Here is a 22,351-nt window from a genome sequence, read left to right as displayed (position 1 = left end):
GTCAGACAGATTATGCTTTGTGACACATAGTTCCCAAATGAAGGAGAATGACCTTAGCCCAGAATCGGATACCCAAGGCCAGGGTCCTCTCTCCTTCCTGGATATTCCTTGTCTTTGTTCCACCCCCACCCTAGCTCTTTTCTCCTTAATATTTCTATTTAAACTGTGTGTGTGTGTCTGTGTCTGTGCATGTGCACTCTCACACGTGTGCAAGGGCACCAGTGGGGTGGGGGGCGCAGTATGTGAACCTGTAAGTGCGGATGACCTTGGAATCCAGAAGAGGGTATCAGGTCCTCTGGAGCTTACAAGCAGTTGCAAGCTGTTCCTTATGGGTGTTGGGAATTAAACCTTGGTCCTCTACAAGAGCAGAAAGCACTCTTAACCACTGAGCCATCTCTCCCTGATGTCCTGACTCTTAAAGCAATAGTGACGGAAAGGAAACCCTTTATCATCCAGCATGATGCTTACATTGCTTTAAGTCAGGTAGTCTTTGCCAATATTAAGTGCAACCATGATTCCTTTTTTAAAAGCTACTTTAAAAGCCCCCGGTCTGGCATTGACTGTATTGAACACTTCTTTATTCTATTTTTCCCTTATTTTACTTTTTACATTTTTAAAAGGCCTCCCTGCCTGTTCTCTGTGTCCCACTGTTCTCTTTTCAAAGTGTTCAATGGAGAAAGAAAGGAAAATTTCACCCAGCCTGGAACTTAGCGTCTTAACTTTAAGTAAGGAGGAATTTGTGTATCTTTGGAGTGACAGGCCAGTCATTAGAAGGAACTTTGCTTAGCTACCCAGTCATTTAGTCACTAAGTCTGTCCTTGCTTTGTTGTGTCTAAGGGTGAAGTGGGGATATGATGCATGTACGTGGGCCGTCACCTCGAGACTTAATTGAACAGATGCTGTTGTCCAGGTAGAGCAGTAGTGCTCAACCTTCCTAATGCTGTGACCCCTTAATACAGTTCCTCATGTTGTGGTGACCCTCCAATCATAAACTTACTTTTGTTGCTACTTCATAATTGTAATTTTGCTACTGCTATAAAAACAAATATGTGATATGCAGGTAGCCTTAGACAACCCCATGTGACAGGGTCATTCACCCCCAAAGGGGTCAAGACCCACAGGTTGAGAACCACTGAGGTAGAGTATCCAGAAGAGAGGGGTGCCTTGGAGTGGCTGATCAACCAAGGTGTTTTACAGGGCACCAGGGAGTTTAAAGCCCACGGTTCAGACTTCTGCAAGCCCAGAGCATGATGGTAGGATGACACCAGCTGCAATGGCCTCTTCTCTCCCCAGAGCTGTCTCAACAAACAGCAGCTCCTCACAACCATCCGCCAGTTGCAGCAGCTGCTGAAGGGCCAGGAGACCCGCTTCACTGAAGGCATTCGAAACATGAAGAGCCGGCTGGTTGTTCTGCAAAACACTGTTAACAAAATGACCCCGGATGCATCTCCAGGTGGGTCCTAAATCATCAGAACCTCCCCGAAGAAACTTACACTCAAGAACCTTCCCTGAAACTCTCCCCATCCAGTTTGTCCTTCATGTGTGCACACAAGTGTGTATTGTGTGTGTGTGTTTATATGTATGTGAGAGATAAAGAGTATGTGTGAGCGAGTGCATGCATGAGAGTATGTATGTGAGAGAAAAAGTATGTGTGTATTTAGTGTGTGTGTGAGAGAGTGTGTGTATTGTGTATGAATGTATGTGTAGATGTGTGTGTGTATTAGTATGTGTGTGAGAATGTGTGTATTGTGTGTGAATGTATGTGTAGGTGTGTGTATTAGTATGTGTGTGAGAGAGTGTGTGTATTGTGTGTGAATGTATGTGTAGGTATGTGTATTAGTATGTGTGAGAGAGTGTGTGTATTGTGTGTGAATGTATGTGTAGGTATGTGTGTATTAAGGTTACTCCTCTCTCCTACATTTGACAGTCACCTATTTCCAGGTTTTTTAAAAAATGATTTACTTATGAGTGGCTGTACGTATGCACATGTGTGTACATGTGCCCAAGGAGACCAGAAGAAGGCATTGGATCCCTGGTCCTCTGCCAGAACAGCAAACAGTTTTAACCGTTGAACTCTCCCCACAGTCCTCTTCTTTCATTTTTATCGAATGTAGTTCAAGTAGCTACATAACTTGGCTTCAGACTTGCTGTGCAACCAAAGATAATCTTGAACTCTGGACCCTCCCACCTCTGTCTCCCAACTGCTGAGATTATGGTTTGCATCCCTAGGCCTAGTTTTAGTTTTTTGGTGTTTTTGGTTTTTTGGGTTTTTTTGTTTGTTTGTTTGTTTGTTTGTTTGTTTGTTTTGTTATTTCAAGATAGGCTCTCAATACATAGCTCAGGCTGACAGGGAACTCAAAGCTCTCCCATCACTGGCTCCCAACAGCTATGGTTTGTCACCACACTCAGCCCATTTCCTCTCTTTTATTCTAGGCTTAATAGCTACATAGGTAGCAACCTATGATCCCACAAAATTGTCAAAAACATCCCTTTGCAAGCAAAGGTGCTTTTCAGTTCCCTGCCCTCCCCAGAGGGCAGAGTCAACCCTGGTTTTGCTTTTGGTCCTGTTTTTATTTTTAGCGCAATAGCCTATTTTTCAGACTGGTCTTAAGTTCACAGCCTGGAAGGTTCAGATGCTTCTCACATCTGCCCTCCAGGCAGGCATGCCGCCCTTACACCCTGACCTACCAAGCATGCTGCACTTACAATGTTTGTTATTTTCCATGAACAAGCATGGCTCTGGCTTTTCATTCCTGAAAGTTCATTCTCCAGTGACTCCTCCCATTTAGGGTGGGAAGAAAGGGCTTTGAAGGCAAGTCCCACTTATCTGGGGTACAGTGGAGCACCCCTGTTTACCTCCACTAAGGGAGAGCTGTAATGCTGGGGCATGTCTTCCTGGTGACATCTTTTATACCTTCTAGGCTTAGAAGTGAGTTTCCCCTGGTCTAGGGGCTCAGGGGACAGGAGATAGAACCTGTGGGATGTCTGGCATCATTGACGCCTATACTGTAGCTTCATTTCTTTGAGTCTCCTTTGTTGTGTGAGGTACCATTTCCAGAGAAAGTTTTCATCAGAGGTTCAGTAAATCCCACTTCTTTCAGGGCTGATTTATAGAGCATACTCTGTGTGCCAGGCACTTGGCTGGGGCTGGGGCTACAGAAAGAGCACAGGCCAGAATTCACTCAGGCAGAGAACACTGATAGTGACGATAATGATCTCGAAGACACACCCGGGCAGTCACAAAGGCTAAGAGGAAAGCAAAGCAGATGAGGGATGGAGACGCATGGTAGCCAAGGCTTCATCTGGGAAGTGGTAGCATTTAAATGAAGACCTGAAGAGCAGGGAGAGCCAGCCTGGAGGTAAGCTGAACCTGTCAGGATACTTTAGACACCCACTAGGCTGGAGATAAAAGAAAATGGAGGCAGTTAAGTGGGCATCTCACCAATCTGACACTCTGTACCACACTTCGAGGTCCTGCATATACAAGACTCCAAGTCTCTGAGCCCCAGTCTCCTCAGTTTTCACTAGGCCAACAGTGTGTTCTCCTCCTCGTCTCCAAGAACACTGGGAGGTTTCATGAGATATGGCATTTAGAAAGTCCACGGCCATGCTCAGCCTGCAGCAGTCATTCAACACAGAGAGAGGTCTTATGAGTGATATCCGTGCTTCCATGACTGCAGCCCAGTGGGTAAGGCTCCTAATCCCTGCTCTCCTCTGTACAGTTTCCTGCCCAGCTCTGGATGCTCCTCCTGATGGCAAGAAGTTTGGAAGCAAGTACTTAGTGGACCATGAAGTCCATTTTACCTGCAACCCTGGGTTCCAGCTGGTTGGGCCCAGCAGTGTGGTGTGTCTTGCTAACGGTACCTGGACTGGAGAACGGCCCCGCTGCAGAGGTATGGCCATTCTGCCTTGTCTACACCGTATTGAGTATGCTGGTCAAAAAGGGTCATCCCAGAGACATTGTCTGATTCTTTTTTTTCCAGCTGTGTCTGTGTGTCTATCTGTATTTGTGTGTGTGTGTGTGTGTGTGTATGCACATGTGTGTGTACATGTGTTTCTTGTGTTTGAGTTGAATACATGCCACAGTGCTGAAAGGATGATCACTTAGGTGTCAGTGCTTGCCCTCAGTATGTTTGAGACAGGATGTCTTGTTATTTGCCAGTCAGCAAACTTCCAGGGATTATCTCTAGTTTCATCGTAAGAGCTAGGATTATAGAAGCCTGCTACCTTGGTCTGAGGGGAGGTTCTGGAGATCCAAACTCAGATTTTCACAGTTAAGTGGCAAACATTTCACCCACTGAGCCATCTCCCCATCTCCATGGTTCTTCAGTCATCCCTCTGACACAAGCCAGGGGAACATGCCAGCCTCTGTGTCAGGCCTGAGCTGATCTCCATCGTCATGAGCAGTATTTCCTCTTTCTTATTTTGTTTGGGTTTGTTTGTGTGTTTGTTTTGGTTGTTTTTCTTTTTTGTGTTTGTTTATTTGTTTGTTTGTTTTGAGATAGGGTATCTCTTCAGAGCCCCAGCTGTTCTAGAATGATTAAAGTCATGTGCCACCACTGCCTGGCTTGATTTTGGTGTTTGTTTGTTTGTTTTTTAAGAAAGGGTCTTATAAAGCCCAGACTGACCTTGATCTCACTATACAGCTGGGAATAGCCTTGAAAGCCTGATCTTCCTGCCTCTACCTCCTACTTTCCAAAGGCCATGGATTTTATAAGGATTAGTTCTTAGAGGCCAGATGTGGTGTTGCACACTTTTTAAATTATTTATTTATTTTATATGTATGGGTGTTTTGCCTACATGTACCTCTGTACAGCATGTATATGCAGTGCCTTCAGAACCCAGAAGAGGGTATCAGATTCCTTGAAGTTTCAGACAGTTGTTAGCAGTCATGTGGGTGCTGGGAATGGAACCCGGGTCCTTTGGAGGAGCAACATGTGTGCTCTTAATCACTAAGCCAGCTCTCCAGCCCCAAAAAGTGTAAATCTTTTTTTTTTTTTAATTTTGTTTCTTGGTTATTTGAAAGAAGGTTTCTATGTGTAGCCCTGGCTGTCCTGGAACTTGCCCTGTAGATCAGGCTGGCCTCCAACTCACCAAGATTCTCCTACCTCTGCCTCCCAAATGCTGGGATTCAAGATGTTCAGCTGAGCAGTGGTGGCACATACCTTTAATCCCAGCACTCAGGAGGCAGAGGCAGGTGGATTTCTGAGTTAGAGACCAGCCTGTACTACAGAGTGAGTTCTAGGACAGCCAGGGCTATACACACAAAACCTGTCTTGAAAAAGATCGGGTGCAAGCTAGGTTTATTTACTCCAACTATAATCCTGGCACTTAAGAAGCTGAGCTGGGTGGGCTGCCTAGATTATCCTAGATGACAGAGAAGACCCTGCTTCAAAAACTTAAATTTAAAATAATTGAATCTAATCAACAAAGCCAAGCCCTGGGTTTATCTCAGCTAGAACAAACAAGGAACTAGAAGAGGGGATGGTTGCTCTGCCCCGGAGCTGCTGTCTGCTTGTGGGGCTCTTGGTAGAGTAGAAAGTCCTCAACTGTCCTTTGGGTCTAGGCTGGGACTTGGTGTGGACAGTTCTGGGAGAGGTCAGCATGGGAATAAAAGGTCTCTCTGTACTGGGCTTGAGAGCAAGACTGTTTGACATAAGAAAAGTGAGGCTTGGCACATGTAATTTATTGCTTTTCAAAAGCCTTTAGACCACAGTTTTAAAAAATCATGGCTGAAAATCATTTTTTTCAGGCATCCTTGGAACATCTTTTGAGGCAAAATGCCCATGATTTTAGTTAGGGTTACAGGGAGCATAAATCTTACACAAATGGAAGAGCAGTGTGGAGAGAGGACTTGGGGTGTGAGTTCATTTGAGGTAGGGCCCAGGCTGGTCTCAAATCCTCAGTCGGTACTAGGAATCTAACCAACGGTCTCATGCATGCTAGACCAGAGCCCTGCCACTATGCTACAACTGATAGCCCTGAGTACTTAGATCTTGAAAACTAACAGACCGCAGGAAGCATAGTGCCTCTCAAGAAGACTGACAGGAGGAGCCAAGACATGCAGCAGCGTCCAAGAGTCCAGCATCTTTCCTGTCTCCTGGAAGGGATGATGGATGGCTCAAGGGTGGATTACAGGTGTGAGCCCTCAGACCTCACCTGGAACCATCTAGGCAACAAATCTGAGCCATGCAAACACACCAGGGAAATGCCAGTGACTGGTCTTCCCGACTCTGAAGGAGTTCCATCCCATAAACACCTCATGGATGATAAAATGCCATCAGAGGAATTTGAACACAAGGAATTTTCTTTTCTTTGCTTTGACTATCTATAGTCTTAACTTCCAGGATTAGTTGCAGACCCCTGGTAGATTCTTTCTATGTCCACTCAGCACCTGCAGGTCCTATTCACGTGACTGCCTATGGCCTGATCTGCCTGTCCGTGTTCTGTAGTCTGAACCCCCAAACCTACCTGTCTCTTGCCCTGTCCTGGTGTCTTTGTGGTCCACCATGACAGGGCTGACACAGTCTTCTCATTTTCCCACCTTGTCCCTGCACTGAGTGTCTGTGTGTCTGTGGTGGAAGTCAGCACTTTTGACTGTGGACCTGAGTTCAATCTCTGGAACCTACATGGTAGATTGAAAGAACCATCTACCTAGAAATGCTTTCCTCTGACCTTCAAAAGCATACTGTCGCACGTGCTCATGCCTGTACATGCATGCTTACACACACACACAGACACACATACATGATAAATAAATAAATTTATTTATTTATAGCTGAGAGGCTGGAGAGAAGGCCCAGCAGTTAAGAGCTCTCACTTACTGCTCTTGCAGAGGACCTGAGTTCAGTTCTCAGACCCCCTGAATTACTGAGTTTGGATCCCCAGAATCCACATAAATGTCATGTGCAGAGGTGTCTGCCAGTAACCCCAGCACTGGAGAAGGAAGGGACAGGTTCCAGGAGATCCAACACCCTTTTGTGGCCTCCATGGCCACTGCATACACATGATACACAGACACACACATACACATAAGTGAATATTTTCCAACTTCCTCCAAAATATTAGGTGATAAAGAAGGACACATAGAACAAAGAAGACAAAGAGACACATGAGCCAGAAGATACTCTGGAGCTTTTTATTCCTCTGGTCAACTCTGTCATATGAATGTATGTATGTATGTATGTATGTATGTATGTATGCATGCATGTTTTTCATGATGGATAAGTGAATTCAAATTTTTTGATATTGAAATAGCTAGAACCATTAAATAAATTAATAAACAAAGTAATTGATAGTGAAGGCGTAAGAGCCCAGCTCCATGGCTCCAGAGTGGCTCGTCTAACTGTGTAGACGTTCACTGAGATGGACAGAGTCAGGACAGGGCCAGTGTCTGAGTGGTTGCCTTAAGCTAGCTGTGTCATGCTTTATTTGTGAGTTGGTTAGAATAAAGTGATTGTGTTTTTAAAAAAATGTTCAAAATGGGATCTTGGATATTTTTCATCTCATTAAGTGTAAACTGGGCCTGGATGCTTACCCTTTACTGATGGAACAGAATATTTGTATGCTACAACTCACTGGATCACCACCTAGGCTCAGCCTCTCCCAGGTTGGCATCCTGTGCCTACATTGGCACCCGAGGATGCTGTCTTCAGCCAGAGCCCCCACAGCAATGCCAGGTAGCTGCTATTGGATCTTCTCAGGGGACAGTGACAGTCTGGATGATACGGATGAGACCTAGTGTTGCTGAGGTTGTTAGGGTCAGAGCCCGAGCACTGGCAGCCTTTACAGCCTACATTTGCCCACCCATCCTTGTAGGTCAATTCAACAGACAAGTAATAGTGAAAAACAGGTTTGTTCATTGAAGCCACACCAGGGAGGGGAACAATAAAAAAGGTGCACTGACCACCTCACCAATCCATCTCTGGGGTCCTGACATGAACTTTAGGTTTAAATAGAGAGCAAGAGGTTTGTTTAAGTCACTATCAAGGTGTGGCATACCCACCGTCTTTATCTGGGCTTCAGTCTCTCCTGGGAAGATGACAAGTTGTCCACCTGTGTGAACCCGTGGGTCTGGGGAGATGACTCGGAGGATAAAGTGCTTGCTATGCAAGCATAGGGACCTCAGTGTGGAGCCCACCTAAAAGCGGGGTGTGATGGTGTACGCCTGTAACTCCAGCACTTGGGGGTAGAGGGACAGGCAGGCCACCAGAGCTTGCTGGCCAACTAGTCTAGCTAAAATTGATGAACTCTGAGATTTCAAAAACTAAGATGGAGGGACTGGAAAGATTGCTCAGTGGTTAAGAGCACTTGCTGCTCTTCTCTTCTAGAAGACTTGAGCCACATGGTGGCTCACAACTATCTATAACTCCAGATCCAGGGGATCCAATGCTGTATTCTGGACTCCATGACCATACATACACATGATACACAGACAAAACATGCAGACAAACACCATTCACATAAGTAAACTAAACATGGATGCAATAGAGAATATATTCAATGTTGACCTCTGGTCTCCATTCTGATATGCAACACCCCCCCACACACACACACATACACACACACTAACATATATACATGTATAACACACACACTCGAACATACACACATACACTGCCTGAGATACACTGAAGACTAACTGCATCCTCTTCCTGGGAGACAAGTTCCTTCTCTGGCTGGCACCAAACTTTAGCCTTTTCCTTTCCCCTAGGATGAAATTGCTGGGAGAGTTCCAATTATTGATGTCCATTGTCTCAGTACTATGAGAGCCAAGGGGTGGGGGTGGCGATTACAGATGTCTTCAGAACGTCTCTCCTGCCAAGACAGTTCCATTAGGCCGGAGCTCGGCAATCTCATGACCAGCATTAGAACAGCCCCAGCAGCTGCTGAGTGTGCCCAGTTCAATGTCCACATCAGCAGTTCTGTAGCTGTGTGTTGTGACCACGGGGACAATAATCCTAATTACAGCTGTTTACTTCACGACACAAAATGTCAGTGCCAGTGAAACTCTTGGCAACATTGTAATAACTGGCTAGTACCAACTCTGCAGTCAAAAGACTGGAAAGAGGGTGACAACCCTGCTTGGCAGGGGAGGAAATTATACATAACGACACTGTTAAAGATGCAGTGGGCAGAGAACTCCAGACAGCCAGTGGAAAGCAGCCATTTTGGCTTCCTGAGTTTCCTTTTTCTCTCTGTGAAGGGCAGGAATTTTTTTGTTTGTTTTTTACTTCTTGTTGTTCCTTCTGAGACAGAGCCTCATGTAACCTAAGCTGGCCTTGAACTCAGTAAGTAGCCAAGGATGACCTTGAACTTCTGGTTCTCTGGCCTCTACAATTACACTGAGTTTTGTGTGCTACAGAAGAAATCCTAAGCTGTTGCACAGCAGACAAGCACTCTATCAACTGAGCTGGCTCCAGGACGTGTATCTCAGGGTGTGCACTTTCTGAGCTAAAGAACCCATAACCCTTCCTTTTGATCCTTTGGCCCCAGGGGCAATGGAAGGAGGTGTTTGAAAAATAAAACAGTCGTCATTTACCACCATCTTAAGGCACTTCCCCACAGGGGCCATTCAGTTGCTTCACTAAGTGATTTTTCTCCTGTTTTCATAGTCAGAAAAATGCCTATCATTTTAAATATTTTTTTCTCATTAAGAAAAAAATTCATGCCAAGTGTGGTGGTGCACATAGTTAATCCCAATACTCGAGAGGCAGAGACAGGCAGATCTCTATGAAGGCAGCCTGGTCTACAGAGTGCGTTCCAGGACAGCCAGAGGTACATAATACAGAAACTTTGTCTCAATGAAGAAGAGGAGGAGGAGTAGGAACAGGGGAAGGAGGAAGAAGATGATGAAAGAGGAGGAGGAAGAGGAGGAGGAGAAGACTCCTCCTCAGTGTGGGAGAGATGGCTCAGAGGTTGTTGCTCTGGCTGCTCTGGGTTCAGTTCCCAGCACCTATAGGAAGGCTCCCAATCACCAGCAATTCCAGGTTCAGGAGATCCAGACATTGCACACATGTGGTGTCCACACATACATGCAGACAAAACGTTCATACATATAAAATAAACTTAAAGAATTCAACATATAAAAATATAGAAGAAAGATTTTTTTTTTTTTTTTTTTTTTGGTTTTTCGAGACAGGGTTTCTCTGTGTAGCTCTGGCTGTCCTGGAACTCACTCTGTAGACCAGGCTGGCCTCGAACTCAGAAATCCGCCTCCCAAGTGCTGGGATTAAAGGCGTGTGCCACCACCGCCTGGCCACAAAGTAAATTCCTTAATGTCATAAAATAACTAATTAAAATAAAAAATTTCCCTATTTCCTTATATAAACACTGTTTGCCTTGGAGCCCAGATCACCACCATATTTCTACCCGGTTGTCCTGTCTCTTACATTTTGAGAAATGTCACTTGGGTCCTCCTACTGAGGTTCTTTGGTTGATTATTCAAGAAAATTTCAGGGCCAGTTCTCTGAGCTCACACATTTGTGAAACACTCTGTTAGAGGGCAGCTTGATTGTGTGTAAAACACCCATCTCACCTTTACCTCCCTTGACTCTCTTAGATATTGCGAATCTGTTTACAGGTGTGGGCTACCACAGCCAGTTCTAGGCAGTGCTGAGGACCAAGCCCAGATCCTGATGCATGCTAGGCAAGTATTCTACCACCCAAGCCTCACCCCCAGCCAGGACCTTCAACAGGAAACCTTAGCGCTGGGGAGAATCTGCCCAAGAGTCCCTAAAAGTTTCCTGCCAAAGCTCTCACATTGGACCCAAGTTGTACACAAAGAAAACAAGTGCAAATAAGATATGGTTGTTCACATAAAAAGTCCATTGAAAGGGTTAAAGAATGGGCTCAGTAGTTCAGAGCACTTTCAGAGGACCGAGGTTTGATTCACAGAACCCATATGGCAACTCATAGGTAACAGTACCTGGGGATCTCTCTCTCTCTCTTCTGGTAAACTGCATTCATGGGGTGCACATACATATATACAGGCAAAGCACTCAAACACATAAGGTCATAAAATGAATCTAAAAACAAGTTTAGTGTCATCAAGACAGAGCTGAGGAGGTAGAAGGTTTTGTTTTTCAGTCACATTGGAAATATAACAGGAGAGAACATTTTAGAGGCACGCACGAAGCTCTAAAAGGTACACTGGGAAACTTCCTTCCTGTATGAAGGGAGGGAACTCCTGTCAAATCCCATGCAAGCTGGCATACAAAAACAAAAATTAAAGAGAGAAGCTGAGGTAGAGCATTCCTTTAATCCCAGCATTGGAGAGGCAGAGATAGGTGGATCTCTGTGAGTTCGAGGCCAGCCTGGTCTACAAAGACAGACCAAGACAGCCAGGGCCCTGTTACACTAGGAAACCTAGTCTCAAAAAACCAAACAAACAAACAAGCAAACAAAACCAAAAGAGAGAGAGAGAGAGAGAGAGAGAGAGAGAGAACACAAAGCAAAGGTTCCATGGACAACAAAGAATTGCCAGAAAGATACTCACAAAACACAATACAAACAAAAAACAAAACAAAATAAAAAACAACAAGGAGGCCAATATTTCAAAACAACCCAGTAGAACTTTTTAAAATATAAAGAATGCAGAACACCAACTAGGTTAGGGAGATGGCTCAGCAGAGACAGGCTCTTGTCACCAAGCCTGATGATCAATCCCTAGAACTCACGTGGTAGATGGAAAGAATGAACTCTTGAAAATTATTCTCTAACCCCTCCACTCATGACATGTGTTCTCCCCCACAAAAAAAAAAATATTAAAACAAAGAAATGTAAAAGAAAAATATTTAAAACAGCAACATACATAAAAGTGAGGAAACCTTAGAAATAAAGTTACTGGGACAACAGGAATTTTGAAACAAAACACAGAGCCCAGAAACAAAGTAGAACAAAAAAGAGAAAGGAAGATGAGACTATAGCTCGGATGGTACATGCTGGCCTGGTGTGCATGAGGCCCCGAGTTCAGCGTCCAGCATCACATAAACCAGGCACGGTGGCGCTTGCCTGTAATCCTAGAACTCAAGAGACAGAGACAAGAGATCAGAGATGAAGGTTATCCTTGGCTACATATCAAGTTTAAGGCCAGCCTGGGGTACTTGAGACCCTGTCTCACATGCATACATATATACATACACACATACACACACATGCATACATATATGCGTGCATACATAATTTTTAAAACAGAGTGTTCATATAACTGTTCACTTTCATAGAACAATAAGTGCTCATGAAACAGGAGATGGAAGCATGGCTGTGCCCAGGCCTTGGTTTGCCAGCCTTTCTCACCATCACTGCCATTGTCAAGTCAAAACTGAATGCCACAGCCTGGGACACACGTGAATGTGATGACAGTTATCCTTCAATAGGGATATAGATAGCACTTGCCAGCCTGGGCACCAGGCCATTGATTGCTCATCAAGATAAGAAGTACAGAATGCCGGTCTGGAGCCTGTGAAGAAATGGATATGCCGGGCACCCGTTCACATCACTAGCAAGCTGATGTCACACTAGCCCCTCCTGAAGGGCCCAGGTGTAAGACCGCTCAGTGTCTTCCACTGGAGTCTCCCAAGGACAGATAGTGGATGTAGGCATGCTGAGACTGGGCTGGGGGATCTAAATGCTCACACTTTCAGGCTTCTTTCCCATGCCTTCGTGGCTTATTGATCTGCCCACTTTCAAAGGGGGCCAGTAGGCAAAGATAGGGTTGGACCTTGAAAGACCTTGGGATATTGACCTCAGGGAGCCATTGGTGTGTGATGCAGTCTCAGACACATTCCTGGAAATTGATCATCCGAAAACAGGCTGGCTGGGGAAGCATGTCAGCGGACTGAGGTTACAGAGAAAGAGAAACAGCTCCTTCCCTGACATAAGCAGTGTTTAGACGGCCTGAATCCTTCTAGATGAATAGAAAGGTTGAAATAGTTGCAAGCAGTCTCGAGGGAAGCAAAGGTCCCTTCCAAGTGGCAGAATGAGACTGTGGTTCTCACTGGAAGCGACCTGCCTCGCTCTCTTGGGAGACACACAGAAAGGTCGCTGTCAGGCCAGAAAGGGGTGTTCTCAGGTTTCCCTCCCAGGCACTGCAGTTAAATCAGAGAGAGGACAAAGCTCCTGAGTGGAAATGATCTTTGTATGCATGGGCTTAAATGGAGCCTGGGGCATTCGTAACGGCAAAGGCTTTACAGAATTATCCTTTCCAAAGTAGACATCTTATAAATATTTGTTGTAGAAAGAGGACAAACACAAAAGGTATAAATAACGAACATATGGACAAATAAAGCATCCATGAGCCAAACAGAGAATAGCCAAAACTCAAGTCAATGGCTTCCTTGTGGGGGCAGTACTGAGGATCTGAACCCAGGGCCTCGACCTCCAGTGCTCAGCCACTGAGCTACCCAGTGCTAAGAAAAATCTACTGAACTTTCTAATTCATATTCCCTCTCCATCTCCCTCTCCCTCTCCCTCTCCATCTCCCTTTCCCTCTCTCCTTTTCTTCCCTCCCCCCCCCCCCACCCCCATCTTCTCTCCTCTCCACCGAAAGCTGAGTATGTAACCTGGGAACTACTCCCTCTGGCAACACTATGGAACTGCCAATAGATCCCCTATTGATTGAGCCCAGGGGAACTGAGTATAAAGTTGGAGAATTAATTTTCCCCGTCTCTGGATATTCCAGTGGGTCATAGTCTCTCTCGTTTTTAATTTTTGGAATTTAGCTCCCGTGTGAAAGGTGATCTAGGGCTGGGGATGTGGCTCAGTTGGTAAAATAAGCGTAGCAAGCCTGGGGCCCGGGTTCCGGGTTCCATCCCTAGCATGGAGGAAATGCGGGCATAGTGATACACACAAGTTAATCCTAGCCCTCAGGAGGTGGAAACAGGAAGGTCATCTTTGATTTAGATGACAATTTAGTGTCTTCTTTGGCTATGCAGAGAGGGAGTTCAAGGCCAGCCTGGGATCCACCTTGGAAGAGTTGAAGACCAGAAGGGCCTCACTCACAGGCAGATGTCAACACCTGGCCACAGCTGTGCATATTACGCCCTCATAAATTACAGCACCATGTTTCTTCACGGAGCATGGTGGTGTTCTGCCAGTTCCTGCACACAGAGTCTGAGTGGACACAGTGTGAGGCAGGTACTAGAGACGCAATGTCCCATGTGTCAGCCCATCAGCCCTCTTGAAGCTCCCATAGGTAGAGAGAATAGCAAGTGGGAAGATAGAAAGCTGGGGTGGTGACAGTGTAGTGGTACATGACTATACCCAGGAGGCTGAGGCAGGAGGATCACAAACTAGAGTGCCAACCTGAGCATCATAATGAGACCTTGTCTCAAAACCAAACCAGAACCAAGCCAGACAGGAAGCTGGAGTGACCCCTACAATGTAAGGAAAATCCTGTTGTTAGTTTCTGTTTGATTTAGCACTAGAATCTATAACCGAGTGTTGGCATCCTTTCCTAGATATCAGTGAATGCTCCAGCCAGCCTTGTCACAATGGAGGGACGTGTGTGGAAGGTGTCAACCACTACAGATGCATCTGTCCTCCAGGAAGAACTGGGAACCGCTGCCAGCATCAGACCCAGGCTGGTATGTAGCCACTGTGGGACACGGTGAGGATGATTCCCTTGGGGCTGGCAAGGATACTGATCATGGTCACCAAAGGCAGATGTGGTGGGAACTCTGTGCCTCTCATGACTTAAGCTTTTCCCTCTGGTTCCCACCCACAGGCTGATCCCTCTAGGACCCTAAGGTGCTCACGCGGGTGAGCTTAGCTCTTTTTTTTTTTTTTTTTAAATAACCAGAGTTTTGATCCTTCTCTTGGAGAGTCAGACTCCAAATTAACATCCTGCAGATTAGGGGCATGGCCTGGGAAGATGCACTAGGGTACCTTTGCCTAGTTAGTGTTTCATCTGCCAGGAGAGAATCACTTTCCCTTCCAGTGTTCCCAGCACACCCTGCAAGTCAGCAGTACAGGGTGTTTTAAGATATGAATGAGCAGACATTTGATTAATGAGTCCCAGCACAGGGCAAGAAAACCTAGTGATAAGAAACCTACGAAGGGTGGGGTTGGGGGCTTCACACTATTCTCCAGCCAAGAAGTTCAACCCCAACAATGTTTGGCTGTCTTATTTCTTGGTAGACTCCATGTGGAGGATGGGCATTGGTGGATAGTGTAAGATCCAGAGAATAAGAGCTGACAAGCTCTTGGGGCTGGAGACAGAGCTCACTTTGTAGGTGCTTGTCCGTGACGCAGGAAGCCACGCATTTGGTTTTTAGCATCACCTGATGTTGGGCATAATGGCGTGCTTCTGTGATCCTAGCACCTGGCAAGGAGAAGCAGGAGAAACAGATTTTTAAGGCCATCCTTGGCTTCATAGCAGAGTCTAAGCCCAGCCAGGAACACAGGAGACCTGCCTCAAATAAAATAAAACAAAACCACTTTATAGCCTTTATGGCAGCCAGACCTAGGTCAGGGCTAAATAGTGTACCCACAAGCTTGCTGCTCACTGTGTCTTAACAAAGTTGGACTGGCCTGCCAGATCCTTTCTCACAAGGAAGCTGCCCCCAAAGGCTTCCTACAGCTCTGCTGTCTAGAGTTATCTTCTGTTGAAGCATTGCGGAGGCAGGGCTTTCCTGGAAGCCCACTGACTCTGTTTACAAAGAAGCACAGCAACAAGATCCCCTTGCACCTCAGTGATGCCCTACTGGCCACTAAATGCCCCTATTGGGGGCCTTCTGCTGTGGGACCATTGGGTCATTGTTTCTCAGGCCCCAGGATCATTTTATGAAGTATCCCCAGGGATGGAAAGTGAGGAGTAAGCAGGTATGCATGACAAAATGACCCAACAAGCTCACCTAGAACCTTCTTTCCCATCAGTTGGATGACACCTCTCTCCCAGTATCCTGTAAGCCTCTCCCAATATTTTTTTCTAATTTTTAATTTTTAAATTTTGTGTGTGTGTGTGTGTGTGTGTGTGTGTGTGTGTGTGTGTGTATTTCTGCACTTGACTGCAGTACCTGTGGAAGCCAAAAGGGGGCTTCTGATCCCCTGGAAGTGGAGTTACAGGCAATTATAAGCATCCAGATGTTGGTGCTGAAAATCAAACTCAAGTCCTCTGAAACAGTAATTCTGGCTCTCTCCAGTCCCCACCGTTATCATTTTAAGATTGAGGCTGGCCTTGAATTAGATTCAGGAGATCCTGCCTTGGCCTTGAGAATAACTACAAGAATTATTTTTTAAAAAATCCATTCTCCAGAGTTAGAGAGATGCTCAGAGGTTAAGAGCACTTACTGTTCTTGTAGGGGTAGGCAAGGGTTCCCAGCACCCACATGGTGGCTCAAGGCTACCTTTAACTCTCCAGTTCCAGGGAGATCAAGAAATCCTCTTTTGGCCTCCAAGAGCATCAGGCACCACAGGGGATATGTATATGTATGCATATATGTGTGTATATGTATATATATATATATATATTCAGGCACACATAAAATAAAAATTTTTTTAAGACCCATTAGGCTGTGGTGGTTAGCCCTTTAATCCCAGCACTCCAAAAGCAGAGGCAGGTGGATCCCCAAATTCAAGGCCAGCCTGATATGTAGAGTGAGTTCCAGGACAGCCCAAGGCTACACAGAGAAATCATGTCTCAGGGAAACAACAACAACAACAACAACAAACAAACAAACAAAAAACAAAATCCTTTAATCCCAGGACTCGGAAAGCAGAGGAGGTTAAAGGCCAGTCTAGACTACACAATGAGTTCCAGGATAGCCAGGATCATGATCTTGTTTGTTTGCTTTTTATCCATTTACCTTATTTTTTATTGTGGTTAGGAAACTTAAGTTCTGGTTTTGGAAAGATGCAAAAACTGTAATAATAAAACAACTACCTTGAAGACCTTGAAGAAGCTGCAAGCTTGTATACACACGCAGACCCCAAATAGAAAAAGTGGAGGCTCAGAGTTTTAAACTCTAATGCTCACTGCGTTGTGGCCGTTGTACAAGATTCTCAAAATGAATTTCAGACTTGACACTGCAGTATGCCTGGCTGTCCCGCCTTTACATTCCAATCTCTTACCCTGTCCGGGTCACAGTAGCAGTCGCTCGGTTTAGGTTAATCACTGACATTCCTTCCCTGCTATAGAATATGCCCTGGGAGATAGGGTCTCACCGATCCTGGGGTGCACGGCAGGTTCCAGGGGTCGGGGCGCTGAGCGTGTTTTCTTCCCGCAGCGGCCCCCGACGGCGGTGTGGCCGGTGACCCCGCCTTCAGCCGCGCGCCCCGCTGCGCGCAGGTGGACCGGGAACAGCACTGCAGCTGCGAAGCGGGATTCCACCTGAGCGGCACCGCGGGCGGCCACAGCGTCTGCCAGGGTAGGCTGGGGCTACCGGGGGAGCGGGGCCGCAAGCTTAGGAGGAGATCCCAATCCTGAGGCGGAGCGCAGGGGTGGGACCAAAGGGTCTTCCTGGGCGTAGTCTCAGTGAGACCCGTGATTTAGGTAAGAGTCGCCAAGATGATCGAAATGAACAGGTAGACGTCAGGAGTGTTCTGGAGAAAAAAGTGTTCGACCATCTTGGTTCTCTTCCTCATCTATCCGTTTTATCTTTCTACGGTTGGGGCCTAGTAGGGTGCACCAGGGCCTTCTCTTTCTTCTTATAGACAACAGATGGAGATATGCAATCAGTCTCTAGCACGCACATTCGTCCGATCCCATCACCGTTTAAACTGGGAGGGATATGGGTATAATCCCAACATTTAGGAGATGGAGATAGGAGGATAAAAAGTTCAAGGTCATCTTCTACTACTTATGGGGGGTAGGGAAAGAAGAAAGCAGCCAGGGTGACAGGCTTGTCCTCTGACATAGCCTGGAGCTACTATGCCCAAGAGGAGCCTTTTGCCCTGTCATGTGCAGCCCCTACCACCACACCTCTGGCAAAAACTCTATGAGCTGGTGGCAAGAGAGGAGCTCAGATCATGTATGGCAGCCAGGGCCATGGATGTGGTCACAGCCTGAGACTCATTCCCCCGTCTCTTCCTCTCAGGTTAGCCCACTATAGAGCAGTTCCACCCTGAGACCTGGTCAGCTAGTGCTAAGAAGCTCATTTCACAGCATCAGAAATAAACACTCCCCACCCCCTTTTAAAGAGGCATCTCAATGTACAGGCCAGGCTGGCCTCAGATGGAGATCCCTGCATCAGCCTCTCAAATGCTAAGATCACAGGTCTGCAGCTCCCCCACAGGCTGCAGGACTCTCTCACTCTGTTTCTCTATTGCCGAAGATGAGGAGATCTAAGATAAGAGTCTGAATCTGGTTCTAGTCTCTGAGCTGGGTACCTGACTCACTAACCTTTGTAGAGCTTCCCACTTACACTGAGGAGCCCTTCTGGCGTCTCCACATCAGCTCCTCCCTTTAGCTCTATTGGTCCTAGACTGGGTTGAGGGGTCCTCTGCTCATTGCTGTGTCTAGCCACTTAGTCACAGCTGCTGAGTCTGGTTGATGGAGGCTGTGTAGCCTCCTGGAATCATGGGTGCTTTTATCCCCAGATGTGAATGAGTGTGAGATCTATGGGCAGGAAGGACGCCCCCGGCTCTGCATGCATGCCTGCGTGAACACCCCTGGCTCCTACCGATGTACCTGCCCGAGTGGATACCAGATCCTGGCCGATGGGAAGAGCTGTGAGGGTGAGTGAGACTGTGTAGAGGCTGGTGACCGTGAGGCTAGAGGTCACCTCCACATCTGGTCACCTGCTGCTGCTGTGACCCCTGCTCTCATCCCTGATTCCCATTCAAGAATGATTAGATTAAGAGAATCAAAGATCTGGGTACACATTTGATCTTGAAAACGAAGTTAACAAACAGGTCTTCCAAAGGTCAGGCTACATATCCTACACAAATGGGTTGGTTAATCACCCAGCGTCTTCTGACCTCATGTGAGTGACATTTCTGGGTAAGACCACTTCCTCTTATTCAGCAATGCCTTCATCCAGACCTGAACCCACAGGCCAAGAAGCCAGCCAGACTCCACTTTATTAGAATCTGAAGGGACCTAGGAGGCTCCATGGCCCTGTGTGCACACATTCTAGTGTCCTCTGACAGGAAAGGGACCTTATGGGCACTGTACCTCAGCATGGCCAGGCTCTGCAGCCATGACCATGTGTGGTGGCTATTTAAGAACACCAGAGAGCCACCAGGGTCAGGACTCATAAGGGCCTGGCTAGTTGTGACTGGAAGGGTTCATCTACCTCTAGAACTACACACAGGCCGAAAAGAGAGACCACGGCTGCTCAGGCCTCCATTTGCCAAACTCCACTAAATGCCAGAGTTCTGCAAACAAGAGGGCCTGGGAGCCAAAAGGCCTGGGAGCCTGGGAAGATAACCCAGGCCAGTCAGTCTCCCAGGAGTGCACTGGAGGGTGGGTTGTAGGTTAAGGAGGGAAGAGAAGGAGGGAGGGTGGTGTGGGTGGTGGGTGGGATGGTGGTGGTGAGGGAGGGAAGAGGGAGGGAAGAGGGAGGGAGGGAGGGAAAAGAAAGGAAAAGACAAGAAAAGAAAGGAAAAGAAAAGGAAGGAAAGGAAAAAAAAAAGGACCCACCTGACTTAGGTCCTCCCTCAGTGCTATATACCCATGTGGCTCCTCAGAAGATAGGGCTGAAATTTATCTCTTTCTAGTCATGGTGCAAATAGGCACCATTATCAGCAAATCAAGGAAGATTCACAGCCTTCGTTGTATCTCCCGCAATACAGATGTTGATGAGTGTGCGGGCCCACAGCACATGTGCCCCCGGGGGACCACATGCATCAACACCGGAGGAGGCTTCCAGTGTGTCAACCCTGAGTGTCCTGAGGGCAGCGGCAATATAAGCTACGTGAAGACATCTCCCTTGTGAGTATATCCAGGCTGGACAAGCATGACCCTTACTCATTGTGGCTGGGTTAGGTTCTTCTGATAGGTTCTGGGGAGAGGAGAGAATTACATAATACACAGGAAATATGAAAGACAGAGATGCTTCTCTGAGCTTTCATTTCCCCTATAACTATCAACTCACATGAAATACAGACATTTTGTTCTCCAAAAGAGATACTAGCATCTATGGGAGTGTGGCCTCTTCAGAGGGTAGGTAGGGCAGCCCCTCTTGAGTTTTCCCAAGTCTAACTCCCTCCATTTGCCTCTGTTCCAGCCAGTGCGAGAGAAACCCATGTCCCATGGACAGCAGACCATGTCGCCACCTGCCCAAGACCATCTCCTTCCATTACCTCTCTCTCCCTTCCAACTTGAAGACGCCCATCACACTCTTCCGCATGGCCACAGCCTCAATTCCTGGCCATCCTGGGCCCAACAGCCTGCGCTTTGGGATCGTGGGTGGGAACAGCAATGGTCATTTTGTAATGCAGCGCTCAGACCGGCAGACAGGAGAGCTCATCCTTGTACAGACCCTGGAGGGGCCTCAGACTCTGGAAGTAGATGTTGACATGTCAGAATACCTGGAACGCTCCTTCCAGGCCAACCACGTGTCCAAGGTCACCATCTTTGTGTCTCGTTATGACTTCTAAGGATGCCATGGCAGTCGGGAGGCTGGGGTTTGAGATCTGGGCTGATTTCTCTTCCCCAAGAGCTGTGGTGATCATTTCTCCTCTGTCATGTTCCCACCTTCTCTGCCTGCTCACTCAGGCTTCTAGAGCAATGTTGTGTTCTGACCCAGGGTCTGTCACAGAAGGGAAGCCACAAACAAAAGCTGTTTCCACCATCACACTGCTTTTTTTTTCTGCTTTAAGCCCACCCCTACCCTATTAGGAGACAGCACAGAATTTCAAAATGCTATGTAAATGACCATGTGAGTTTGAACCAGCTGAAGTGGGGAGAGAAGCTCCTGGTGTGTGCTTGAAACAATAGCCAACTGTTCTGCATTGAGTTCACCGAGCTTTTTCTGGCTGAGCATGTTCTAACTCTGTGGATGGTCCTAATGCCCCTGTGAGTTACCTACCATGACACTTTACCCTGTGACATTCCAGCCAACCTTCTCATCAGCAAGCTATAGGGAAGCCTAGCAACCCAGAGTGGATCCTTCTAGACCAAGGAGTCAACATTAAGTCATGGATTTTGCCAGTTTCTTCACTTGAGAGAAAACATGTCTCAAAAACATGATCTGGTTTTATGTCTGTGGAACTAGAGTCTGTTTCTATTCTCTGCCCATCTGACTTCTCCTTGAGTGTGCGAGCACCTTCTAGGAAGGGATAGCCCTCTGTCTGCCCAGTTGGACGTGGAGGATGGAGAGAGTAAGAGAAGTGATGTGTAAGATTGCTCCAGTAGTTTCAATATGAGTTGGTCACATGGGAGACTGATAAGGCCAGCATCTGTCCATGGAATGTTTAAGAGAATACTCAAATTGTCTTTCATTCCATGATTTCTTCTTTAGTTGGAAGAACCACGAGAGTTGATGGCTTCCACATGAATGAATCAGGAGAACTCCGTTGAGTAGTGAGAACTGGGTGGTACCATTCCAGTTAAAACTTAGAAGCTGAATGGATTGAGAGGAGTTTCAATGTCCAAATACATGCTAATCTACTGAGAAAGTGCTTTATATACATTTTATCTTAAAAATTATTTCTTGAGGATGGGACAGGCTGGCTGAGTTTGAGGGCAATATGGATGACATAGTAAGACTATGTTTCCAACAAAACAAGACAAGAAGTGAACTAGAGCTGTAGCTTGGTAAGAAGAGTTATTGTCAAGTGTGCACAAAGCCCCACGTTCACTTCCTTGTACCACATAAAACTGAACACAGTTGCACATATCTCGGCTACATAGCCAGTTTGAGGCAGACCTGGACTCATGAAACCCTGAATCAAACAAAAACAGAAAGAAAATCCAGGTCTCCATTTCCCATCTAGATAAATCTTTGTATCTGTCTTGACATCATCTATGAAGCACGTCCCTAGCTTAGCAATAAGCCTTGTATGACAATCCTAGGAGAGTTTGTACCTGGCCCCTTTTGTGAGACAAAGACTGAGAGTCCTCCCATGGCTTCAGCTGCAGTTTCTAACAACAACAACGGCCTGAAGATCTGCTTTTCCAGGTTGTTACATGACTCATTAAAACAATTTTCAGAACCTTGTGTTTCTAGATCAGCAGTTCTCAACCTGTGTGTCCATACCCCTTTGTGGGGGTCACATGACTGTTTCATTGGGATCACCTAAGACCATCGAAAAACACAGATATTTACATTATGATTCATAATGGTAGCAAAACTGGTCATGAAGTAGCCATGGAAATAATCTTATAGTTGGGGGTCACCACAACATGAGGAACTGTATTAAAGGCTCATAGCATTGGGAAGGTTGAGAGCCACTGTTCTAGATGGTA

The 22,351-nt window shown here is 46.4% G+C and overlaps 1 protein-coding gene across 1 annotated transcript in view; it reads left to right on the top strand.

The window, feature by feature from the left end:
* Positions 1–20,899, top strand: part of Fbln7 (fibulin 7) — a 33,356-nt gene extending 12,457 nt beyond the window's left edge. Inside the window, exons 2-8 of the mRNA XM_028756846.1 lie at positions 1,294–1,453; positions 3,723–3,893; positions 14,460–14,585; positions 17,226–17,366; positions 18,538–18,675; positions 19,735–19,873; positions 20,169–20,899. Coding sequence (XP_028612679.1) covers positions 1,294–1,453; positions 3,723–3,893; positions 14,460–14,585; positions 17,226–17,366; positions 18,538–18,675; positions 19,735–19,873; positions 20,169–20,541 — 1,248 coding nt within the window. The 3' untranslated portion in view covers positions 20,542–20,899. The remainder of the gene's footprint in view (positions 1–1,293; positions 1,454–3,722; positions 3,894–14,459; positions 14,586–17,225; positions 17,367–18,537; positions 18,676–19,734; positions 19,874–20,168) is intronic.
* Positions 20,900–22,351: the final 1,452 nt, after the last annotated feature.

This window comes from Grammomys surdaster, unplaced genomic scaffold, assembly GCF_004785775.1.
Source record: "Grammomys surdaster isolate TR1022 unplaced genomic scaffold, NIH_TR_1.0 129, whole genome shotgun sequence".
Lineage (NCBI taxonomy): Eukaryota > Metazoa > Chordata > Mammalia > Rodentia > Muridae > Grammomys > Grammomys surdaster.
This window is presented reverse-complemented; position numbering and strand designations above follow the sequence as displayed.